Source organism: Strongylocentrotus purpuratus, unplaced genomic scaffold, assembly GCF_000002235.5.
Source record: "Strongylocentrotus purpuratus isolate Spur 01 unplaced genomic scaffold, Spur_5.0 spur5_contig_863, whole genome shotgun sequence".
Classification (NCBI taxonomy): domain Eukaryota; kingdom Metazoa; phylum Echinodermata; class Echinoidea; order Camarodonta; family Strongylocentrotidae; genus Strongylocentrotus; species Strongylocentrotus purpuratus.
The window spans coordinates 112,681-140,112 of NW_022145572.1; the positions used below are offsets into that span (position 1 = coordinate 112,681).

Sequence of the window (27,432 nt, forward strand, 5' to 3'; positions counted from 1 at the left end):
TACTTGCATTGATGATGCATAAGGACATGTATCTGTACGTTTGCACGTTTAGCAACATGTAGGCAGTTTCCTTTTGTCTTTGATGAATTAAGGACAATTATCTGCTGTTTATCAGCAGAAACATGGTAAGATGAGCTCCGAATTTGTCGTTTCTGCCGAGAAGCGCGACGATGTTGCAAAGAGGCTCTTGCATATCCAAGATTTGTTCGGCGTGCGCGTCTGTTGCGGAGAACCCGATGGGACTGGGAGTCGGTGCGGAGATTCCGGGTGTATCCTGCCGTCGGACTCCGGTGGCGACACGGATGTTTGTGCTGACTCGTCAACTCCGGCTCCTGTGTGGGTACAAGTTTTTGGCGACTCCAAGGACGTCTGTGAAAAAGCAAAGGTATGTTTGCTAAATTAATTTAAAAACCTTAAAATAGTCACCAAGCAAGGTCCTGAACTTGGTTAGGACAAGGGTAAAGCCACGGCCATTCAAAGAAAGGTAGGGTCTTGATTATGAGTCACAACTTTTAGCTTTTTTTCCTGTGTCTTTTTTTCTTTGCCAGACGCTCAGTTTGTCATTAAAATGCTTGGTTTTCTTTCTGCATTATCTTTATTAGGGTTTTAGCAATGCTAATCCATACTTCACTCAGCGTTTCCCTTTTGAAAACCTCGAACAGGGGTTGCATCATTCTATTTCTATTTCTGCCAATGCCGATGTTGGCTTTTTTGTTGGCATTTTCATGTTGCTTATAAATATTACCCACAATTAGCCCGCTCATGTAATGTTATTTGTAATTAAATAATTAATTAACGGTTACCATGTTTTTTTGAAAGTGGAGCTGAATTGGTATGATCGTATCGGCTAAGTTTCACACATTTGGGGTCTAAAATTACCTTCATAGCAATTTTAGGTTCTAAAAGGGCACTATAAGGCCAAATAAAAAAAAACATGTTTAGCGTCCTGTTTTTTTGAAAAATAGGAAGGAGGAGGCCCTTTTTATTTTATATTTTTTCTTTCAAAATGGCCGCCCAAAATGGCCGCTCGGTACATTTTCCCTGACAGTAGGGGCTATTTTTCAAGATGGCCGCCGACATTTTTTTTTTTTTTAAATCAGGAATAGATCAATTTTAGCAGTGTTTTTCATGTTTTTTTTCTTTAAAAAAAAAAAAAATTAAAAAAAAAAAAATTAAAAAATTTCAACAAAAAAAAAAAAAAAATAGGAGGCGGCCCCGGGGACGCTAAACATGTATATTTTTTTTAATGGCCTAAAATGTCATAGATAAGAATAAGAACCAGAATTCAACTACCGGTATCCCTTTAAAAAATAATTTTGAAAATATATTTCCCCACATTACATTCACTTGTTCGATCAAGTGTCATTTTAGGAATATGTGATTAGCCCCACCCCCGCAAAAAAAAAAATTCAGATGGGCTACATAATTTAGTGATGTGTAACTACTAACTAATGTCAATTCATTGAATAAATACTGTAACCGTATATGGTTTACACCTGGCACCAGAGAGTCCATGTTAGGTTGAAATTGACCACAAAAATCGATCATGCATCCCAGCCTATTATGTACAGTTTGTACATGTATCTCGTTTAATATTAACAGGAAATGCTACCCTTGTAATAATTTAATTTGTACGAAAGCAGAAAAATAAGAGAAACGGAATGGCGAAAGTTGGAATAGATCAGACCTAACAGGAAGAAAGCTGCAAGTGTTCGATGAGATCACTATTAAAAGCTACAGGTATGCAAAGTACTAATTGGTAATTTGGTCACTGGATTGTGACCTACACATTAATATTCTATGCAACTCCCCCGTTTGTCATGTACAATGTACACAAATATCATAAATTCCTGGTTTTTCCGAAGCCCCTTCTCCCTTGGGACAGACACAAATAACAATATATTGTGGGTTGCATGTTATTAGAGATTCTCTAAAAAGAAAAAAACCCTCACATGTCGTACATTTTGAGAAAAATGAGATAATTTTAGAATTATCTGGCACTTCCTCACAGCCAATCCGAAGTGCCTGCATCTACATGTACATTACTGATTACAATTTTCAAAACTTTTGAACTTTCTCATTCTTCGTCCGATTTCGTTCAAATTTTCACCAGGCTGCTTCCCTGATCTTTCTGCTTTCTTTTCAAATAGTTTACTAGTAACTTAAGGATTGATTTTCCTTTGAAATTAAAATTAAAGTAGACTACATGTATATGTACAGTACATGTATTGTACGGTAAGTTGGTGACATGTAATATCATACAACATCTCATAATAGGACCTATTACATGTAGTTTGGACCAACCTGTTAAAAAACTCTTCTTTTTTAAAAAATGTTAGCTGGATCAATAAAAAAATAAAAAATAAAAAATTAAATGGTGAAACAAAATTTGAGGTACACAACTGTATAAACATTACAGACCCACCCCTATTATAATGTAATACACTGTATGTACATGTACATGTACATGTATAGTGGGGAAAATACATGAGAAATTGAGAGGTGAGAGAAATATTAATTAAGCTCAACAAATGTCATCAGATCTTGGGTAAAAAACTAAAAACGATAGAAAAAGCTAAGGAAAAAAAACATATACATTCCCATTGATCACAAAAGAGAAGTTATCTGTACATGTACCTCTGTGGCTTACAATATCGGCTCAATTTAAATCTACTCAATTTAAATCTACTGTACATGTATGTTAGGACTATATCTTCAGAGTTTGTCAATAGTTTTACAGACAGAAAACTTGAAAAAATGAAGTCAGAAACATGTGTACCGGTAAGTATGATTGTGGTAGATCAAAGAGATAGCTACAGTACATGTATTAGGCTCAAGTAATAGCATTCTTTCAACCAGTCCATCACATATATACATGTACATGTACATGTACTGTACATGTTTCAATGAGTAACCATTTTCAAGGGAAACAAAACATGTGGTCTTTGTAGACAGGTGGTCACTAAACCAGGTTTGACTGTAGTGCTACATGTACATGTACATGTACAATATGCATTGTACCTGACAATGTACCGATACATGCAGGCATACAAACTAGCGGTATCTGTAATGTTCATAAATGTACTTCCTCTAAAACTTTGTTCATTTTTAGAGAGAGATCTAGAAAAACCCAAAATAGTTGTACACAAATGTTTCTTTCTTATCTTGTCGCCGCCGGAAGTTGCCAGAAGGAACTCTAATAGCTTCCTTTATCATCAGTTCTAAATATTCCCCAGTATCCACAACAAACATTGGACAAAAACTACAACATTTATGTCTTTTGTCCTTCATTGGAGCTTTGCCATGGCAATAGAATCTAGACACCCAAATATTAGCTGTGTCCAGGCTCCAACTGACGTCATAAGCTTGTGTGCGTACAAAGTACCTACGCCATCAATCACAAGGCCCATTGTAGTGCTTACGATGGAGCGTCACAACTGAGTCCAAAGTCCACTAGCCCACATTTTTTGTATTCATTGGGATAGATTTTGTTCATATTATAATATTTGTTCATATTGTCATATTATAAGCTAAATAGTATAATGGAATGTTTGTTTGTTCCTTTACATTGTGGTTTTGTGACATTATAGTTTAGGCCATTGTGTTAGCAATTTGATAGCATTGTGATGTCATCACAAGTACTGGGGTGGGATTTGTTTACCGCAATGGAATTCTCTCAGGGAAAGTTGCGTGGTTTGATGATAAAATACAAACTACAAATGCCATCAATTTTCATTTGCACAAGCATTACTGTTAGATCAACAAAGGACAATCACAGTTCTGCACAAGTTTGTGAGAAATTGCTAAGTCATATTTTCAGCTCGGCTACACATTGTGTGTTTATTCGATTTCTATTTGACGGTTTCAAGACTGTACATTTTCTACAATGTATGCTTAATAGGGGACTATTAACTATTTTACATGAGCCACTTTAGATCATCTGACCTACACATTGTAATTAGTCAAAGACTTTTATCCTTTGGAATATCATAACATGGTGTCAGTCATGCCGCAGTTGATGCATGTTCCACCCACTGTTCTGAACACACCATCTCTCTCAGACAAGGTAGGCCTTACTACTGTACATTGATGAATAATGCAACTAATATTACTACTACTACTAATAAGGATGATAGTAATACTACAGTATGTTTATTTTTAACTGTTTCTTTTTATAAAACACTTTACCAATTGCAATGTGCTTATTTTTAACCTCGTCAGCAGATCCAGTTAGGATTCTGCACATTGCAAACTATGTTATGGGATTCCATCATCTACATGTATGCAGCAAGTTGCATGCAAGTGCCATTAATTACTAAATATATATATTTGTAATGTTTGGCCTTGTGAAATTATTAATGATGTCATAATACACTCCATTATGATGTCATCACTGTCCTGTGACCAGAAGAATAGTTGCATAACATTTGGTGAATATTCCACAATTCAATTAGGTAAACCATGGCCTAAAGATACAGTGTATCTGTATATATTTATGGCAATGTGTTAAACATAGCATGTTTGAATGTGCGATTATACGTTCCTGGAATATTTGAAAATCATCAGTATTTACAGCCAGAGGACTCCAGGGAAAAATTTATGTCAAATTGTCATCACGAATAATTTATATTTCACATGTACAGTGTAAGTGTATTCTTACTTTGGTTTGTACAACAAACGCTGGATCACCTGTAGGTATTAATACCTTCACAATAGGATGAATTACACAAACTTTTCCTCCCCATGAGATTTTGGACTCAGTTTTCATGATATATTTTCGGTACCCGGTAGTATCTAAAATGAATTTTAGGGATTTTAATCCATCCATTGTGTATGTAGTGTACACTGTTTCTTTTGAAATTGTAACTATTGTAGCATTTATAAAGGATTTACCTGTATGTAGAAGCATATACAGATTATACAAGATGAGTTGAATTTTAATGGTACATGTATATTGTCTAGACAGGTACTGTACTCCATGATGTAACTTTCAAGCTATATTTAGTGCCTTATGTATTAAGAAGAACCAGCACCGAATACGGTACAGAGTTCATGAACATGTGCGTGTGTTGTCATGCACCGGAAAAGCTTCCTGCACACACAACACAAAGTAGTTGTGTATACATGATGTGCGTTAGAGCTCAAAGTCATGTGACCAGTCACCTGATAAATAAATATGTGGAGGGGGTGGTGATTGTCAACATCATGCTTCAGTGCAGTCACAGTGGATAAAAATAACGCACATGCAATCGAACATAAATAGGGCATTAGGGCTAACTTGACAGTTGTACCATTCATGTACAACAATGTGAATGAGAAGAAATACAGGTGTGGAAAATTTATCCAGAAAAGTTGTCCTGTTTTTCTGAACCTTGAAGGCTATGTAGATCTACACTGTATACATGTACATGTAGGTCTTATGATGTTGAGTCATTGCAGTAAATTATGAATCACATGTACTGGTAATGTAAATTGGTAGAAGTCAGTGTTGCAATTCAAATATTTTGAAATAGGGGGCATTAATTGCCTCAGTATTGAGGGAATGGGGTTTTTTACTTTTAAAAGGTAATGGTATTGACCTACATGTAATGTACATGTACATTGCATTTCTTAGATTTATTAACCTACATGTATGATGTATATTATGAAACCATTCTTTTGAAATCATTCTTTTGAAATCATTGTCTATTATTTGTATTAAGTTGCTTTTCATGATTATGACATCATGGTCTCTTTGTGGAAATGCCCCAAATTTGAAGAATGATTCCTATTCTTTGGCTTTCATACTATTATCATGATTTCTAGATTCCCCTCTTTCTTCTGGAAAATTCTACATACATGTTAAGCCATTTAAGCCAGGCTGCCTGCTTTTTTTCTGTTCTGTTTTTTTTTCATTTAAAAAAAAATTAATGAAAGAACATGAAAAACAAGTGGTCTTCTTCTGAAGAAAAAACAAAAATATGCTGGCGGCCATCTTGAAAAATAGCCAGAATATATCAAGCAGCCATTTTGAAGAAAAAAAGGGCCTCCTCCTTCCTATTTTTCAAAAAGGCAGGACACTTAACATTTTTTTTTTCAATGGCCTAAAAGCATAACACACTGTTTTCCTAAATTTTGCTTTGAGAGATTCATATAGTTTGTGATATAAAGAGTTGGCATCACTACATTGATCACTATGATCACCACATTTCTTATCTTAATAAGTTACAAATTTCATATTACATGCCTGAAAATGTTATTGAACTTTTACTGGCTACATGTATGTATTTTAGGGGCCTTTACAAAGGTAAATGAATGTTAGTACATGTACATGTACATGTGTTCTAGATACCAGCTTGAGTTATCTTGTGAATTTTGTTGAAGTGCTTCTGCTTCCTTGTAATTTTGTGCCCAACCCAAAAAATGTTTATAAACTCAACTTTATGACATTTTCCATAGCTAAATGAAGAAAAAGTAGTCATTATCATAGTCATACATGTACTGTACATACCTACAGAGACATGTACTACAATGTTAAGAGTATGGGATTAAAACTTAAAAGGCACAATGACTGTGGATTATACAAATTTATGACTTGGGTTTCAGACTTTCAGTTTTTCAACAAGCCATCTCTAAAAAACGACCTTTCACCTACTGTAGTAGAAAGGGAAGGTTTTTTAGAGAGGCTTCCCTCACTTTCTAAATTTAGAACGGTGGAGCATAAAGCATGACTGACCTCGGTCTGGACTCCAGGAAAACAAACGTTTTTTGTTGGTGTGTCTGTGTGTTTGTGATTTTTACATTGTACATATACATCCAGGATCTGTTTGAACTTTTTAGAAAGAATTGAAATTGTCATGGTACAGTACACTTTGTTCTAGACTACTTTACACATGTACATGTATATGCCCTTATATGTATAATCATTTCAGATCCTGGTAGTAGTTGTGTGTGATTAGGAAGTTCCAATGTACCAATGCAAATTCAAGTTTATTGATACAAATTATCCACAAGGTCGGATGTACATTAGGTTCCCATACAGGGGGGGGGGGGGGGGGTTAAAACAAAAATCACAGGCAAACTGAAATGTTCAGGTCACAAAACCCCATCTTTGGAGAGATCATTCATCATTAGGATGACTTTGCAGAACTTTGTAGATCAAACAGAAAATAAAATCATTACCTTGACAAAATTTGATGATTTGGCAAAGATTACGCGAGAACGATTCTTCTTGCTCACTCACCCGATTGATGTACAGGTACATGTGTAGGCTACCTGGTACCCGTACTCATTGTGAATCACACAATAGTCATCGTAGCTATTGTTGTATTTTTACCCCTGAATTTGTGTCTGTGCTAAAAATAGCCCTCATTTGTAAATAGTATCATTTATGGTGCAATTTCTTCTCTTTTTTCAAATATGTATAAATAAAAGTTGAAGTCTTTTTGGGTTTATTTGTCAACTGACTCCTTGTGCCGTCATACCTTGTTACAGTGCATGTTCCATACAGCGGTCGGAACCACTCGTCAGTTGATGATAAGCGTGTTGATTTAATTCCGTCAGAGATTCATTGACCGTAAGTGCAACACAAGTGCAAAAATGTATGTGCAAAAGAGTTTGATATTCCACTGGACTTTGATATAATTCCAAAGACTGACGTAGGTGCATGTACATGTGCATATATGTCCAGAACAGGAGATTGTATGGGTATTAAACTATATAAAGACGAGAAAACAGAATCTTTTAGATTAAATTTCTTGCAAAGAGAGGGGTCACATAAGATTTGTTGATTGACTTTAAGGTATTTAGCTGTCATCTCTGCATTCGTTGGTCAGTAATCTCTGCTCTATTGTAAGAAAGAAGGCTTTCTTGGTGCTATTACAGACTTAACACATGCAGGTGCATGTAGGTAGGCTTCAAATGAACTTCTATCTTATTTTGAATTTAGGAATTTGAACAGTTGCATACTAATACAATTATGTAATGAATTTCTAATGATGATGTACATGTACACAATTACATGTAATTAGGATCCGTTGCAAAATGCCAAGTCATCTATAATTTGTAATAATGGAGTGTCGGATGGACATGTATTTTTGTGAAATGTCATGCAAGCTGTTTAGACCAAATGAGTAGATGAAATGATTATTAGACCATGTGGGAATAGACCAATTGGGAAGAAGACGAGGTGATTGTAGACCAAAGGGCAATAAATCAGTGGTGGCGTAATCAGCCTTGAAATGTGTCATGTGATGCCGTTAGTCATTTGACCTTTACATGCATCAATAGGTAATACATACGTACATAAACTTCAGTACAATTTTTCAGTCCTTTCTGATTCATCGGTCGTGTATTGCATCAACACAATTCTAGGAAAACGAACTGACTAAGCAGCAGCATGCTTCTAAAATTGAAATATTAATTTATTGATATTTGATGATAATCATCGATCCCACCCAGGTTGATTGCAATACAGTATACATGTACAGGTGTATGTCGACATCTAAAAACAAGAAGGTAGTAACAGCTACTGTATGTACATGAATATGAAATATGCTGCACATGCTAGTATAATGTCACATTCTTTTCATGAAAATGTTGTATTTGTGTGAAAAACTGATTTTTTTTAATTTTTTTTTAAATTTTTTTTATGTGTGTGTGTGTGTGTGTGTGTGTGTGTATTTTTTTGTTTGTTTTTAATGATTTATGTTGTTGATTTTTGTTAATATTTTTTATCTTTTTGTTGTTGTTGATTTTTTAATACAATTTTTTTTAAATTAAAAAAGAAAAGAAGATAGACAGTCTGTTTTGTGTCTAGAGGTTGGCATCTCTGTATTTTTCTAGTTTAAAAGTCACAAAGAAACCAGAACCTTTGCTCTTTGTTATGGTATAATGGCTTCAGAAGTAATTATGTCTTATGAGTATAAATAGAAACTCAAACTGAAAGACCATGGACAGTTTGCAGGCACAGCCACAGACTCCAATATCACGCTTCAGCACAATTCTATAAAGTTTTGGGGGACCTGAGCCTAAATCAAGTCTTTGACTTTGAGGCACTGCATGTATGAAGTGCAGTAGACTATGAATGTGTAGTCTCACAACTGAGACACTCTGGCACACACAACTTGCAAGGCTTGTGTCTGCATACTAGACTATCCTACAATGCACACTGTCCAACATTTGTACATACAAGTGCAGTACAACATGAACATGTGTACCTAGTAATGTACAATGTACATGTACATTCATAGGATAACATGCTTTGGTAATAGGGGATTCCCGGGATTGGTCAGACAAGTCTGGTCATGCCTAGTAGTCCATTACAATGACTATGCATGTAAATTATGTCCAGTTTCTATAACCCTTTGATAAACAAGTATAATCAATTTCCTCGGGACCTGGGCAGGCATGCCCTTGGATGGAAACAATTCTTACTTTCGGGAGCAATTTGCAAGAATAAAGAAAAGACTGAGGTTGGAATTATGCAATGAGTCATTAAGATTTGAATGTGGTCACAGTGGTGGAACTCAATGGGTGTTTCGGTCTTGGTTTCCTATTATTTTTTAAAAGACCGGCCGCTACGAAGTCTCTTTTGGAAATCTTCCATGCCTGCACAAACATAGAGACTTTAGTTATTATTCATATCAATTCAACGAACAGGATCATTAATAATGTATAGCAAGTGATGCATTTGGCTAGACTCCTCATACAGTACATACACTGTACAGTCATTGTATAAAATCACATTTCTTATTACCTTATGTAAAAACAATTTGGCTTTGGTAAATTGGCATTGATTCAATACAGGTCAGGGCACTGTTTCATGAAATTTGTTTTGAGTAACAGATGCTAAATTCAACCAATCAGATGCCACGATTTCAGTAGCTCATTACAGAAACAGTAAACAGGACCCAGGTCGTACAATATATTGTAGACTTTGACATTAATTTATTTTTTAGACAAGATGTTGTACAATTACACGAAACAGGAGGACGTAAACAGGCTTCATGGCTTTCATTATCTTTTGAGGCGGCAGACATGCATTTCATTTTTATTTTCGAAACCTCCTTCGGGATTTCCCATTTTCACAGCCATTGCATTACCTGTGTTCAAATTAATCTTCTCAATACTTGTAGAAAACCCATGCGGTGGATTATCGTTGATTACTGAGAATCCCGTTCCGATTGGGAGTTCCTACAAAAACCACAGAACGAAACCACGTTTGAAATTCTAATGAAGAAATATCTGTTGATATCAGCTCTTTTGCAATTCATACATGTACCTGCATTATGTTAGTCTTAGAAATAACTTGATAAGGCAGTACACGTACAGGAAAAGAGCAATATATACACCGTAGCATGGAGCAATTTTATGCCGATCGGGAGTTCCTACAAAAACCACAGATCGAAACCACGTTTGAAATTCTAATGCGGAAATACCTGTTGATACCAGCTCTTATGCGATTCATACCTGCATTATATTAGTCTTTAGTAGAAATAACTTAATAAGGTATATGTAGTACAGGAAAAAAGAGATATACATGTACACAGTAGCTTGGAGCAATTTTATGCTGGAATTCAAAAAAAGCTTTGCTCCTAAAAGCTGTAGAAAGGGGGGGGGGGATACTAAATTCTTCCACAAGGAAGTCTCGAGTGTACATGTACATGTACTGTGTGTAGTGTAGAAGAAGGCCTATTATTAGACTTTATTATAGATGTATTGTAAATATTGATAATTCAGCTTCAGATTTGTATTTACAAGTACAGCTACATGTAAAGTGTTAAACCTGTCCAGTAGTGCCACCCAAGATAAACAGGCCACTGTGAAGAGGTGGCCTTTCTAGACAGGTTCTACAACACATGTGTCTTCTTTGGTAGAAAATATACCGGTAGGTGACCACTATTATAGACAGGCGGCCTTTATAGAGAAGTGGCCACTAAGTCAGGTTCTAATGTAATGCGGTGCCAAAGAGTAGCATCCACCTACCAGTGAATAGTTGGCTCTCAATTCTGCTGATTGAGTCAGAAAAAATATTTTTGAAGAGGAAATTATGCAAAAACAAAAGAACAACTCCTAAGAGCTGCTGTTTTCATAGATATTCCGCAATTTGCTTCTGTATATGGGATTTTTTTAAAGTCTGTCTTTTTCTTTGCCTTTTAGTACAAGTTAAGACAAGTATACCCCTCCAATGCTGCAAATGTACCCGCCTACATGTCGCAGCAAGATCATATTGGCATTCGAGTCGCAAAACAGTGATACTGTACAGGAACATGTCCAGGGTTCTGTGCTAAACATGCCCACAAAAATCCCCTTCCAGGTGTTGTATTGTTATGATGCCAAACGGTATATGCAATAGGAAGCCAGATAGAGAAAGGCGGTGCAAAGGTTCCCGATGGGTAAACATTGTTCTGTGATAGGTAGATTTGGTATAAATAGGAGCGGGCAAATGGAGTTGAGCTAGTATTTCATTCGGTAGGCCAGTGAGAGAGAACGTAAACATAATATTCCTGGGTGACTGAGCTTTGGAGGATCTGGATTGCCGGTACTATTTACTAGCTGCAGATGAGGCTCTGGTATTTTGAGTGAATTTTTGTGAGCTTTATTGCAGCGAGGTAATTGTCTCTTTGACTTTATACTTTGTTATTTCTTCTTTTCTTCTTTCTCTCTTTCTCTCTCTTTTGTCTCAACATTTAGTACCAGTGTGTTCTTTCCTTCTTTTAATACTTATTTTCATATCTCTCTTTCTCTCTCTTTCTCTCTCTTTCTCTCTCTTTCTCTTTCTCTCTTTCTTTCTCTTTCTCTCTTTCTTTCTCTTTCTCTTTTTCTTTCTCTTTCTCCATTTCTCTCCCTTTCTCTCTCTCCCTTTCTCTCTCTCCCTTTCTCTCTTTCTCTTTCTCTCTCTCTCTCTCTCTCTCTCTTTCTCTCTCCCTTTCTCTCACCCTTTCTCTCTCTCTCTCTCTCTCTCTCTCTCTCTCTCTCTCTGAGTACAACTGTAGCCAACCCACATCCTGTTGATCTCTGTCACTTTAATCCAAAACAATTTTTTTTTCTTTCTCTTTTTCTCTTCCTGCTTTGCTGGTTTTTCCTTTTTTAAATCACTTCCTTTGAAAGTTTCCAACTCTTGTCACTCACTGTGGTGTACCAGTTTTATTTTACCCAGCCATCTCGACTTTCTCTTCCTCTCTCTCTCATGCTCAATCACTCTTTCGCTCATTCACGCGCTCACTTAATGTAAAAATACTAATTTATACTGTATTGAGTGTATTCAAATGTGTGTGATTGTTATCACATATATGTGTACAAGTAACCAAGTATAAGCCTGTATGATTTTATATAAAACTACAGCTGCTTATTGACAATTTGCATAATTTTTTTTTTTAATTCCATGCTTAAAACTGTACCTGTAGATGTACTTGTAATTAGGGCTCACTATATTTCAAAACACAAATCCAGTCTAAGCCAGGGTAATAAGTGATAATGATTCAAAAGTTAAATACATAAACGATTTTAACATTTTGTATTTCACATGATATGTACATGTAGGTCGACATTTTGACCTTTTCCCACCGTTTTTCATCCAGTACCGTTTCTAAGTTTATACTCGTGCTGTCTGCTAATGTTTACATGTACATAGTTACGCTTACGTGTTCAACAAATTTATGACTATGGTTCAATTGGATATGCCTGGAGGAAGAACGTACTCTTGATTCACAACAGTTCAATGTTTTCAAAACCAAAAGTGATTTATAGTCTGTAGTTCCTGCACATGATCTACATGTACATGTACGTATGTAGTTTAAAGCTAGTTTGGAAATAGAGACTTGTTTTGAAAGTAGAAGATTTTACATTAATGTTTTGATACCATTCATGGTAATCTCTCATATTTATATTTTGATTGTGGATTTACTGTAGATTTTTGTCTACACCTGCAATAAACACTTACAAGTATCATTCAGTTGCTACAGTAGATACATGTACATGTACTGTAGTGTCTTTTTATCAACAATGTAGCAGTGTTATAGCAAGGCTGATGAACTTTCACATACCGGTACATCATGTAATTGCCTGCATTCTACTAACATTTAAACCCAACACTGGGCTCTTAGCTTTTGTTATCGGTAAGAGGAAGTTCCTTTGAGCCTGAGGTGTAAGATACATGATCTTGAAACCATGGTTGGGTTAGCTGGATTAGGAGAATAAGGACCCTGTGTCCTGGTAGTGTCCTGGTACTGTTTCACAAAGCCTTTTTTCAAAGACAAATGACAAAATTCAGTAACGAATCTGCTGATAACCAATCAGAAGCAAGGATTTCAGTAGCTTATAACAAAAACTGTTTGTCACTGATGACAAGTTCTGTGAAACGTCCCCCTGGTGCAGGTCTTAGTGCATGCATGTACTCTTGGGTCAGGAAGTAATGATACATTAATTATCCGACTCTGAATTAAAGTGAAACTCTTCTGAGCTGTAGACTAGGTGCGTCGTCCACCCACGAGAATCCTATTTTAGTTGAATACAGTATAGAGGCTATACATGTACAGTACATGTAGGTCTGTGGTTACAAAACCTTCGGCTGTTAACAGTAAACAAACTGAAGATCCGAAACTACTTGTATTTTATTGCAATATTGTGTTATTGACTCAATAAGCATCTTTGTGTTGCCACTGGTGATGCTGGGGATTGTTTTGTTTATTTGTCAACTTGGAATTCCATAAAATGCTTGATTGCACTCGGACTATCATCATTTGCCTACTCTGATCTGCTTGGAATGTTGTTGAGCACTGCTTGTAATGTGGGGAATGTTGTGATCTAAACATACCTGAAGTTGAGTGTATGGGACTGATAACCATTGTTATCTGACTGAAAGGCAAGTGCTGTTCTGTTTTCGCCAGGCTGACCACCAAACCCTAGTTTGCACAAGTTCTATAAATGGTTTCTTTCTTTACATTAGTCAGATCTTCACCTCACATTAGCTTGAATAAACAGTAATCTGCACATGTAAGCTACAGTCTAAAGAATAAACAGCTCATTCTAGGTGATTTTCAGACCCTCTGATCAATTCTAACTGGCTTTCCTGTAATTGTTTGTCTCTCGTTGCCCCCGTGCAGGAATACATCCTCTCTGTGTGTTCGGACAGAAGAATTGAAGAAGGCTACGCACGGCAGACCCTCGCCATGCTGGACGGACGCATCCCTCAGTTGGAGTACGCCTCTGGCGCCGTGATCGAGCAGGTCGCGGAAGACAAGCTACGGATACAGGGCCGCGATGAGAACATCATGAGGGCCATGTCCCTTATATCTGCGAAGACGAACGGGGAAGCTCGTAACTCAGAGAACGGTGCAATACATGTAAGGAGAGAACCCTCCAGGACAATCACTGCCACTTCTTCAAGGACAGACTTCAGCGATTGCAGTCATTCCACGAGGGAGGTGGATGAATTCGCCGAGAGATCGAGACCCGTTGCGGTTGAGAACGGGAGTCCACGAGAGACCCCAAGCAAGGAACTGCAGACCAAAGCTGTACCATCGCCTTCCTCGACCTCGTCGTCGACGTCGAAATCAAACTCTCAGAACAAGCATGAGGTCATCATTGCCCTCATGCTCAAGCTCGGCTACTCAAGGCAGATTGTAGAGCATGTCTTGGAGCAGATTGGCGACCAGGCCTCGAGCGACGAGGTCCTGCGGATGCTGGTGAATCTTGGATCACCAAAGATCACTGAAGATGTTAGGGGAAGCGATACCAAGGAAGGGGATGGGGGATCAGGGCGAAAGGATTTTAGCGATGGAGTCGAGGAGCCCGAGGAAACGGATTCAGACCCCCACAGGCCAATCATTATCGATGGGAGCAATGTAGCCATGAGGTAAGTTCCCGCTCTGCTCTTTGTCAGATAGTTTAAGAACACACCTCTGCTTAGAAAACTGATGTTGAGTAGAGGATAGGATAAGACGAGCCACAAAATATAAGATGTGTAGATGTTGTGAGGTGAATCATAATGGATCTTGTTAGGGACTACAAGTTGTGCCCCCTTCTCCTTGGGAGAGAGAAAAAAGTTAGTGTCTAATCTAAAATTCCTGGGGAGTCAAGTTTCATATACATGTACATGTACATGCATACCAAGACTAGACCCCCAATAATTGATTTATATTCGCTCGTATAATATTCCCTATCAATTGCATTTCACTCAGAAATTCTTGTACATACAAATTATACATTTTATGTACCTGTACATTTACATGACATATTTTATTGCAGAGAATTAATTAAAATCAACATTTATCTTTATCAAACTGGTTCAATACTTGATTTTCTCTTTTATAGCTATGGAAACTCTAACATCTTTGACTGCAAGGGAATCCATACAGTCGTGATGTGGTTCCTTCTGCGAGGTCATAAGATCATCTACGTCTTTGTACCGAGCTGGAGGAAGGAACAGTCCAAACCGGAAACCCCCATCAAAGGTAAGCTAACCCCCTGAAAAATATCATTATTTCCATTTATGCATTATGACGAGGAACAAAGTAGGATATAGATGACTTTAGAGATAAGGGTATGTTTGTACTTCTTCAAGTAGCTAGATAAAATTTTGTAGATAAATTTGACATGGAAACATTAATGGGCACATTAAGTGCAAAGTGCATGGGAATGCATTTTAGATATAGTTTTGAAGTTTGTTTATATCCACAATTATGTCAAAATCTATTTATAAATCTAAGATATTTGGGAGCTTCTTTTTTTGTTTGTGCCTACATTTTTTTTTTTTTGGGGGGGGGGGGGGACTTGTTTTCATTTTGTCAGTGTTATCGGCAGGAATATATTGCAATTATTTGTTTTGTAAACTTTATGGTACATTTACATAAATTTCCATACATAGAGAAATGACATAAACTGTTTAAAAAAATCTATATTTATAGAATATGTGGAAATATATACCAATTATCCCTGACTCATTCATGCAATATTTCTGATTTATCTCTTTGGAAGTGACCCAATTTCTTCCTAAATTGCTTATATTTTGAACAAACTGTCGATGATTAAGCTCGTGAGTCAGAAGCAGGCATTCATCTTTGTATATAGTTTGTGATGCATTTTACACGCACACACCCTGAGCGGGGGGCACGTACATGTAACTCGTGACTAGGTACTGCTCTTGCAAACAATGGGTATTATATTGTCCGGGCCTGGCTGTATTGTGTGCCATCGGGGAGAGTGTTCACAATAGGCATTGTGCTCCGCCTGGTCGGGCTATTTTTAGCGAGGTGCTTCCCCTTAAATTTGGAAAGGTTTACTCAGGGGGAGGGGGAGGGGAAATTCACTACCTGGGATTCAATTTTACCGGACTCATGGGGCGATGAAGTATTTATATTGTCTGAAACACTGGCAGCGGTATCTTTAAAGAAGTAACAAATTTAAGGTAGAATCATAGATGTACCCCAGGTATGCTTTTATACAATCTCTGTTATGGACTTATCAAAATGTTTACTCAGGGGAGGGAGAGGGGAAATTCACTACCTGGGATTCAATTTTACCGGACTCATGGGGCGATGAAGTATTTATATCGTCTGAAGCACTGGTACCTGTATCTTAAAAAAAGTAACAAATTTAAGGTTGATTCATGTAAACCCCGGGTGTACTCTTATACATTCTCTGTTATGGATTTGTTAAAATGTTTACTCAGGGGTAGGGGGAGGGGAAATTCACTACCTGGGATTCAATTTTACCGGAATCATGGGCGATGAAGTAGTTATATTGTCTGAAACACTGGTATCGGTATCAAAGAAGTAACAAATTCAAGGTCTATTCATACAGTTTATACCCCAGGTATGCTTTTGTACATTCTCTGTTCAATATACATGTACATGTAAGCTGGTTAAAATACTTTTGTCATTTTTTTTAATTCAAGAAAAAGGTTGTTGAAGTACATCAATTGTACAGCTTCAACTTATAACAAGTTTTATAGGCCTATGTGGAAAATAAAAACTTCATTTGGTTGTAAAGGTGTCCCATATCTCTAGTGGGATGCAATGATTAGAAATATGTTTTCTTTATAAAAATGAAAGAGGAAATTGTCATAGCAATGTCCTTATCATTTTGTATACAATGTTCCGAAAACTGGATGAATATTCTACAATACATGTACTTACAATGTACGGCTACAGAAGTGTTAAATATAATGAAGTACCCGTGATTAGGTGCCCTCTTCATGCATTTTGGTTGTCCAAGGAACTTAACAAAAGCGTTCGTTAAACATGATCTACAGGTACATCCATTTATTCCTACGTGTAGCTTCAAAGATCCCTTAGCTCTTTGCGATATCCGATTGAAAGTTGAGACCATCACTTCCTTGATAAAACATACTGTTTCCTCTTGGCGTGAGTCATTCGTTCTGAGTCATCTCCCACTTTGATAATTCATGATATTTGATATTTTTGGCCATAATTTAATGGAAGTAACATTCACATGAACAAGACAATTTGAGACAAAAACTTAGAGGAAGGGATGTTGCGTACCGGTAATAGAAAACTGTGCCTACGTCATGCGAGGAAAATCTTACGTCATTTCTCGTCTTAAACTAACAATAGAAGTGATGAAAGATATAATGCAGTCTTATTCATTACTGTTACTGTCAAGTTGAAATAAAGTTTAATTCTCTTTGGATTGTTATCAGCAGTTGCCCAAACATGTATTATCTTTCATAATAGTTGGGGTGCTTTTTAAAGAAAATCGTTGTGATTAATATACAGGTGTATATCCTGAATTTTTGATGAAGATCATAAATACAGGCATTTCCATTTACAGACTACATTCATTGCAACTAACTATTACTGTTAAGTTGAAAAATATGTTCAATTCTCTTTTGGATTATTATCAGCAGTTGCCCAAACATGTATTACCTTTCATAATAGTTGAGGACGAGGTGCTTTTAAAGAAAATTTTCGTGATTAATATACATCCTGAATTCCTGATGAAGATCATAAATACAGGCATTTCCTTGAATGTTTTTCAGGTCATGTTTGATATCCTGATAATATCCAAGATAAAGGAAATCTGCTCTTCAAAGAATGTTCTAAAGCTCATACAATGTTTTCAATGAGGAAGTGACTATTTGTACCAAATATATTCAGCTTTTGTTTCCCAATTTTTATATAAACAAAAATATGAGCCTCATGTTATCATACAACATTTTCTGTTAAAAGAAAAATATCTCCATTACTGTCTCTTAATCGGTTTGACTTTTTAAAACATTAACTCCTTTGAAATTAAATTCCAAAGGAAAGGGAGGTAGTCATGCAGGGTGCATTTCCTTTAGATTTTCTTGGTACATGATAACAAAGAGGAATCAGACTCCTGGTTGAAAATACATTGAAACCATCTGATTGCTGAGCTGAAATCAAGATTTGGGGGATTTTTATTTTTTAGTCATTGAGATCCAAAACTCGCTGAAACCACAAAATGGAAGGAAGCAATTTCTCAGGAATTCTTGATAATCAAGGAAACTATGATATTTCAGGATACCGGTAAATGAGAACCATTCTCTTTTTTAGGACTATTCTGTGAAAGTCAATTGAAGAACTTCTACAGTGTACATGTAGGTTTGATGAAAGGTTAAACTTTTTTTGTTTTATTGGAATGATGTCAGCATTATTTTGTGTGTGTTGTTGTTGCTACAGCTCAATCAAAGGTCTTCTGGGCCGCGTCTTATAAAGAGTTACGATTGATCAAAATCAATCGTAAGTCCTCCAATCAATCGCAAGTTTGCAGTCTCCTACAGTATCTCTTTTGTACATACTGTAGTTGCAATTTAACAATCGCAAATAAGTTGTGATTGGTATCAACTCTTTATAAGACAGGGCCGAGATGTATATTCGTAAGTGCACAAATTAGATTATTTATCAATATCATTCCATTACTAAAAAAAAAAAATTAAACGTTTTTTTAAACATTTTTTACGTTTTATTTCTGCAGACCAGGAGATCCTAATGGACCTGGAGAAATCCAAGATTCTCGTCTGGACGCCCTCGCGGAGGGTCAAAGGTCGGCGGATGGTCTGCTACGATGACCGCTACATCCTCAACCTGGCCCACGAGCTGGACGGGATCGTGGTCTCCAACGACACTTTCCGGGACCTCTGCGCGGAGAAGCCGGAGCACCGAAAGGTGGTGGAGGAGCGGCTACTGATGTATTCGTTTGCCGGCGATAAGTAAGTCTTAATTACCATCCTTTTTTAAATATAAAGTAGCACCTGTAGTCAAACCTGGTTTAGCGACCACCTGTCTACACAGACCATCTGTCTTACTTGATCTACATTTTACAAAGACCACAATTTTTTGTGTCAGTTGAGAATAGTTTCTCATTGAAACATTGGAACCTGCCTTCAAAGACCACCTGTCTGTAAAGACCACTTTTCTTGTCTCCCTTGGGTGGTCTTTATAGACAGGTTTCACTGTATCATGAAACATTTTTCTCATTTTTCCTCTCATATTTTATCTCTCTGTGTGTGTGTGTCTCTCTCTCTCTCTTTCTCTTTCTCTATCTCTATCTCTCTTTCTTTCTCTCTCTCTTTCTCTCTTTCTTTCTCAATCTCCTGTCTTCCTGTTATTTCTCTTCTCTCCACTTTTGCTTTCATTTTTCAGTATCCGCTTTTTGTATCATTAGTTGGTATTATTACCATTATCGCTTTAGTGACTATTTAAATGACTTTTTGTTTTGTTCTTCACTAAGCAGGAACCCATTATTTATTAGCAACAATGCAATAGATCCCAATAAGTTCTCCTATATGATACAGCATCAACTTGTATTGTTTACAATTACTTTTTGATGATGATTTATTCTGTATGGACAGAAAATTAGAAGAAAACAAAATCACAAACATCTTCATGTTGCAGCTTCACAAAATTAAGATTAATATCACCTGTTGTTTATTTTGTTTTTATGGCACTTTTCATTCATTTTAGACTAGTTACTCCAAATGAATTCAATACCGACATGTACATCTACCTAGTCTTTGTTCAGGCTCTGTTCGTCAAAATGCAAAGGGGGGGGGGGGTGTTCCAGAATAAATCAGCAGTTCATTTTCCTGAATGTGCCCCAACTACACTTCACCTTGTTTTTTAGTTCTTGATATTTGAATAAATCACATAATGACAAATGTTTTTTGTTCTATTTTAAGTAGTATGTTAGATAGAGGAAGCATGCATCATATTGAATTGTTCCTAGGCGTGGTGCGGACCAACAGACAAATCTGTTTTCGTGCGTGCGTGATACCTCTCAAGAATTCAACGTTTCTTATTGTTATGCAAACAAAGCCCTCAAAGTGAAACCTGGGTGTTTATTATTATCGTTTTGGTTCCTTCGTCTAAAAGTGTTGGCAACGGCAAACAAACAAACAAATCGTCGTCAAGCAAACCCAAAAGCCCATTCTTTGACTTTTTAGGTTTGTTTCAGTGAAAGAGGAAGTGACTTGGGGTGCTTCAAGAATATTGGGTGATGATATTGTTTGAATATTTGACTACTGTTGTTCATCCCAGTACAGTATCAATTGATAAGTCATTCATTACGCATCCAGACATTTGTGTAGCCTTCATCATGTTTAAAGATGGACTGTGAGAAATGAAAATACAATTGAAATATTTGATTGATTGATTCATTTTTAATTCAATAGACGATTAGTTATGTTTGATCATTTCTTTTCATTGGTTCTAGCAATGTATGACTAATGATGATAGATAGCATCAAAACTATTTCACGGGAAGTGGGATATTTCCTATAAATATTGGGTCATATAATTTTTCATCTTCTTGCTTAAGCTAAGATTAAACAGCTGAAACTTTATCCTTTCGCTCTTTTCCTTTCTGTCTCTCACCTTCTCTCCCTAACCCCTCCCCCTCCTCTCTCTCTCCCCCTTCTGTCTCTCTCTCTCTTGTACTCTTTCCCTCTCTCCCTTCCCCCCCCCCCCCCCCCCCCCCTGGCCCATTCTCTCTCTCTCTCTCTCTCTCTCTCTCTCTCTCTCTCTCTCTCTCTCTCTATGTTTCTTGCTCTTTTACATCTGTATCCCCTTTCTTACTCAAGATTTATAGTTTTCTGCTGCCTGTAGGACATGTACATGTACAAATAGTTTACAAGAGTTCCCTTTTTTTCGGTTTCATAGATTTGATAGCTGGCGCCTGAACTACATTGTAAACTCATGTGTAAGGTTATAAATCAAAGTCGGAAGCAATTAGTGTCTCTAAGATTGATTAAATGGCCACTTGAACCTTGTGGGCATTCAGCAAAACCCTTGGACTTCCTCATCGCTTTGTATGCAACTTTTGCAAGGGTTGTCTCTAATCAGTATCAATACAACGTTTGAAGTTCTCCTCTAATTGTTCTGTTAGTTTATCTGTCTCTGTCTTTGTCTCCCCCCCCCCCCATCTCTCTCTCTCTCTCTCTCTCTCTTTCTATTTCCCTTTGTCTTCCTGTCTATGGCGCGGTCCTATCTCTCTCATTCTATCTTTTTAGGAGTATATCAGTTTATATCTCTTTTCCTATCTCTTTTCCTATCACTTTGTTATGTATTTCTTTTTCTTTTTCTTTTTGTCATTTTCATTCTCTGACTCTTTCTTACCCTCATAACTTGTCATAAATATAAAGCTCTTATGGGTTGTCTATTGTATGCTTGTCTCTGTTTTCTTTATTGGTCGCCTCTTGCGAACTTGACCTGCTTCTCACAATCACAAGCAAGAATCGTAGTACTAGAAGTGTGAAGTAAGGTCTGTCCATCTAGTCTACACACTCTTGGCCAGGCTCAAAGTCCGCTTATGAAAGGTCTTACTATGGTTACGAGTAGTCTCTAGTCACAGACCCAATATACTGCAAATCATAATGCAGCCTCAATCAAAGACTATTTGTTATAGATCAGGTTCTTATATTAATACACACCAAATATAGAACTGGATCAAGCTGTGCTGGCATCTGCCCCCAGCTTGCCCTATCATCTCCACTAGCCCAGACTACCGGCGAACTTTGTTTTAAAAAAGTCTGCACTTGCAAGACTACATATGTACAGTGCGCTTGGAGGGAAAGCCCCTATTGATCAATCCATGCCCTAAAGTTCCCTATAGCCATAGGCAAGGGAAGCGAGGCTGTTATCGTATATATTATAAGCAAAACCGGATCTCTAGCCACAAGCCCTGCTATGAGTATTAGTATGACTGACCTACGGACATCTAAAGGTCACTGTGATATAACAATGATGCTAAATGGTCCATACATGGTATCTCTAATTTTGATCAAGTACATGTATAATAGGAATGCCCTTGCATGTAGAGATTAAGTTCTGTGTATTAAAAAAGAATTTGTCACTCAAATGTTTGAAAAGCAAAATTGATTAATTCATATTACCTACAGTACTATACAGTAGCAAAAAAAAATACATGTACAGTTTGTGTATTAGGCCTTTATTTAGGCCTAGTCTTTGGCAGAATTCATTTTCACTTAATGTTTACATGGTTCTTCATGATCATTCAATGACAACAATGTTCAGTTCTCAATGTAAGAGATTAGAAGAGATTTTAAGACCTGTATAGTCGAGACTGTTATTGTGTTATTGAGACTTGTGATATAAGAATTTAGTTGAGATGATGTAGTTATCATACTTTACTTTACTTTACTTTAAAACATGATGTTGTAGATCTAAGCCTGTTCATCGATCCAGGATTCTTCCATGGTTACTGCTATTACAGAAGGCTTGCATTCTTTGACCAGTGACTATCAAGTCTATTCTTAAATGAGTTGACCGACCGATCATGAATCTATCTCTCTTTTTTTTTTTATCAGGTTCATGCCACCTGACGATCCTCTTGGCAGACATGGTCCAAGTCTGGAGAACTTCCTGCGTAAAACGCCTTCCAAGCCCAGTCATCAGATGCAGCTCTGCCCCTACGGTAAGAAGTGCACCTACGGCAACAAGTGCAAGTACAGCCACCCTGAGAGGAGCAGGAACGTCAAGACAACTAGTGAGATCCTGGTCGAGAAGGACCGCCAGAGGCAGGAGCAGAAGCTCAAAGCCGACCTGATGGCAAGGGCGCTCAAGACGGAGATGCTCGAGATGCCGTGGGAAAAAGAGGACGGGAGGGGAGGAAGCGCCACGGAACCCTTACCTAACCAGTCCGGTTCATCGCGGGGTTCTGGCATGTTTCGTGGGGTAGCAACTCAGCAGCAGCAGCAACATGGAGGTGCTGTCACGTTACCCTTGAGTAATCAACCAATGCCGGACAACCGCATGAACACAGTGCCTTTGGCTGGTCCGCAGCATATGCAGCATGTGCAGCAGTACCGTATGCACCCTCAGAACTTGCAGTCTATCAACGAGGGCTGGGCGCCTGCAGATGAGAGGGTTTCTGAAGGTTGGGTATCCTCTGATCATAGAGTCCCTCCCCTGTACCACCACGCCCAGGCAACGGCCCCGCCCCAACATAGGAACCAACCCCTCCCGAACAGATCTTCGATGACCGCTCCTCTCCAGGGGTACTCTCACCATCCTCTGCCTAGGCGAGACATGATGACGGAGCCTCTCTCCGCCCACGATTACTACCAGCCCCGTGCCGCGCAGCAGTCTGTTAAGCGCCACTCTCTACCGATGGGCGCGGTCGAACAGCAGAGACCAACTCTCCAGCAGGTTCACCCCTCCTACCAGAGGGACAGAGGCAACATGGGTGACTTCAGCAAGGAGTTCCATCAAATGTCACTCCATGATACCACCAGGTTAGCACCACACCCTTTCTTAATCCTAAATCAAACAATGCATTAACCACACCCCTTCTTTATCCTCATTCAAACAATGCATTAACCCGTACATCCGGTTTGATTTTTACCCATCACATATTTTCCATAGACCACATCCCAAGGTATCTTGTGCTTAGCATTCAACAGGTTAACATTTTAAGCTAGTGATACTATCAAGTCTATAATGACATACAATTTCTATAGTGCTCAAAAATATTGTAACTAAATTCATTTTGTCTCGATTTGGATTGTTTACACCAATATGTTTGTAAATTTTGTATTTGTAGGGCCTCCAAGGAAAACAGTATTTAATTACTGATGGAGCCACCCTACTAAAAAAGACTAATAAATAAATAAATAAATAAAATAAATATCCACCATGCTTGATGCACAATGCACTCCCATATAACCCATGCTGTACCTAGCCACTGATTTTAGCGCTCAACAGCGTTCAGGTAAAATAACAGAGCTTGAATTTTTCAATCTCACAACTTGCTCATGTTTTAGCAGTTTTCTTGACATTTAATCATAATATTTTAACAATAAGATCAATTTATACGGTGCAGTTACTATACAAATATAATCTTCTGCACTGTGTTGGGAGGGAAAAAAATGAAGTCACATAACTATGATTTTGGTAGGTCAATGAGATAGCTAAGGCTCAAGTAGTAGCATCCTCCCAACCAGTCAATCACATTAAACTCATAACCTTTAAATGATGAAAATAAGACTTATCTGTTCATCTCACGTCTTGTTTTTGATGCAGCCATGGTGGTGCCTTTGACGAGGAAAGACATTACAGCTACCCCTTGACCAAGCCTTACAGAGGCACATCTGGTCTTACCACACAGGTAAAACAACACCCACTTGAATTGTTACCTTTTTTTCTTCTTCCAGAAGAGTGATCAGAGCCCTTGGAATACAGGATGGAAGACTTGTAATTTTGATTGATTTGATTTGATTTGATTAATTGGTTTCTGCATCTTTTTTCGTTTTCATCATACATTTTCATGAACATAATATGGTTTGATACAGTATTTCAACTGTATATAATTTTATACAGATAATATACGAAATTAAACAAATGAATTGAATGCATAATTAACTTTTAGCTCAATTACGTCAAGATCCCATTCTTTTCTTCTTCTTTTCTTTCTTGAATGATCAGTCTGAGATTAAGAAGGGCGTTTCTCATAACACATTGCTCGAATTTTATTATTAAGGATATAGTCAAAACAAGGGGAGGGGGGAGGGAATCATTCTGGATTTTCTAGTGGTGCATGTATATTGCCTTAACCGATGTTAGTGTGAATCCTTACATATTTGAGTAACAAGGTACTTGAATTAAAAGAGGAAAATCTGAGAAGAAATTATAATTAAGTAGGGCATGTGGTTCAGTGTTATTGCATATCGTTGTTAGGAGATATTTGCTATGATTTTTATACTTATGTTTTTTTGTGTCTCTGATTCATTAACAGACTCCAGCCAATATGTACACGGACGATGAGGGTTATTATTCTCCAATCACTCCCAAAGACATGAGCATTCCATCACCAGGACAGCCCTCCCACTCGTCATCTGTGAGGTACCCTCTGCACCCCAACACCGACAGCATTCCTCCTCAGTCTCACTCGCATCGCTTCATGTACCCCAGCGCCACGCCCTCCTCTTCCTCCTCCTCTGCGTCTTACCCCTTACCCCCTCCTGCCCCCCACCAGATCTCCGGCGGGGGGACTGACGCGCTCAGGCATGGCGGCGGGGGGCACCTAGGGGTGCAGCATCAGGGTCAGATCATGAATCCCATGGGCAGTCCGCGGAGGACGACCGAGCCAAAGCAGCCCGTACGACAAGTCTGGGGGGATGCGGGGTCAGAGCCGATGCCTCCAAGGCAGGTCTGGGGCGATGCAGGGCCGGAGCGGCTCCCCGATGCCTCGAGGCAGCATCTGGGTCATGATGAAATGACCTACCACGAAAGGATGAGGAGCTCATCGTCAGGACAACTTCAGAACTAGAAACTTGAGCTACTTACTAGGGTAGTGTAGACAATATTTGTTGATTCAACCAGCACCCCCCCCCCCCCCTATTACTGCTATTCAAATCATTTCACATCTATGATTTTAATCAGCTCAGATATATTTGAGCTTGAGCCAAACATGTCCAAGTTAGAATCTTAGACATGTAAGACATCTTCTAGACAGATGCTTATTGGCGTGATGCTACATGAAAGAGATGAGACACGTCTTCTCATGTGACAATAGTGATCTTTTATTTGTATTATTCAGTTTCACTTTATTGATCTTCAAGCCAAAAATCTAGCATTATCATGATTTAATTGCAGGCCAATATTATTCCAAAAGTAAAAAGAAATCAATCAATACTAATTTTGTATTACTCATAAATTCATGTAATTTATATTATGAAATCCTTTCATAGGCTTTGATTGGAGGATATGATCAATATGTAATTAATTGATCGTGAATATTCACATTGATTGTTTAAGATAAATGCTTATTCTTGCAGCCTTACACGTATTTCTTGCAAGGCTCAATGAAACCATATTGCACAATATGACACCATTGTCCTAATTTTGCCTTGTCATGTACACATTTGCACACTCTTTAATGAAACAAAGTAAAAACTCTGGATCATCGTGCAAGCATTTATGATTACTCAAAGTATATAGAAAGATACTACAGAATTGGGTGCCTAAATGCCTACTCCAACATATGACTAAGCTACCCCCATTCTGAGCAGCCATGCATCGGTAACATTGTACAATGGATGACACAGTCAACAGATCATCAATGGATAAAGGTCATGATTGTATTCCGACTTCCAACTTCCCGCCCGTATTTGTTCCCATCCGTTGAAGAATCACTTCCCACTCACAACCTGCTTCCGCTTTTCCCAAAAAGGATATACGGTTACGGGATAGAGGAAGTAGCGCACTTCCAACTACTAATCACCTGTTCTTTGTCCACGCCTTGTTCAAATAGGAACGCAAGTCATGGTAACTGGGGCGGCTTGATTGCCGGTCGACTGGTATTAGGGTGTTCAAAGATTAGTTACCGGTATATGATCTTTTTGGTATCATGATGTGTGTCATAGGTATGTTGTATAATTTCACGAGCCGTACCAGGCGCCATAGGAATATATGAAACTGAAAGTAAACTGTTATAACAGGAATTGATCAAAACCATGAAAGGTTGATAGAAAAGTTAAAGAATTGTTGTTGTCGTTATGATGTGTGTCATAGGCATGTTTGGCAATATTTCACAAGCCGTACCAGGCGGCGAAGCTATACATGCTTCTGAAAGTATCTTTTCTGTGAAACTGTTTAAGCAAGGAGTTGATCAAAATCATGAAAGATTGATAGAAATGTTTAATAATTTTTGTGATCATTATGGTGTGTCATAGGTGTGTTGGGCAATATTTCACAAGCCGTACCAGGCGCCGACGGGATACATGACTCCCAAAGTTGAATTTCTGTGAAACTGTTTCTGTGAGAATTAAAATGATTTGTAATGATGGTAAATAACTTTTTGCTCTCCCTTTATCAATATTACCCCAATGAAAAATATGCCACTTTCGTAGGTAGGAAGAGCATTGTATTTCCTCATATAATTATATCCCACCACCCAGCTATGTAGTAATGTTGGAAAAACAATATAAATACCATATTGCTTATATAATGTT

General features: G+C 37.8%; 1 protein-coding gene across 2 annotated transcripts; it reads left to right on the top strand.

Annotated features, from left to right (window-relative positions):
- Positions 1–27,067, top strand: LOC115917907. 2 transcript variants are annotated; one of them, XM_030972563.1, is made up of 7 exons: positions 1–385; positions 14,085–14,836; positions 15,295–15,434; positions 18,940–19,174; positions 22,789–23,715; positions 24,503–24,587; positions 25,215–27,067. In XM_030972563.1, exons 1-7 carry the CDS (start codon positions 131–133, stop codon positions 25,746–25,748), a joined length of 2,928 nt encoding a protein of 975 aa, XP_030828423.1. In that variant the 5' UTR covers positions 1–130; the 3' UTR covers positions 25,749–27,067. The 2 variants fall into 2 exon arrangements, with proteins under 2 accessions (XP_030828423.1, XP_030828427.1); XM_030972567.1 differs by lacking the exon at positions 1–385 and adding an exon at positions 11,058–11,591.
- Positions 27,068–27,432: the final 365 nt, after the last annotated feature.

Excerpts from the sequence above, each read along its gene's own strand:
- LOC115917907 (XM_030972563.1), top strand. The coding sequence starts at position 131 with ATGAGCTCCGAATTTGTCGTTTCTGCCGAGAAGCGCGACGATGTTGCA. Across the intron at positions 23,716-24,502 it reads TCACTCCATGATACCACCAG|CCATGGTGGTGCCTTTGACG; the intron begins GTTAGCACCACA and ends TTTTTGATGCAG. Across the intron at positions 24,588-25,214 it reads CATCTGGTCTTACCACACAG|ACTCCAGCCAATATGTACAC; the intron begins GTAAAACAACAC and ends ATTCATTAACAG.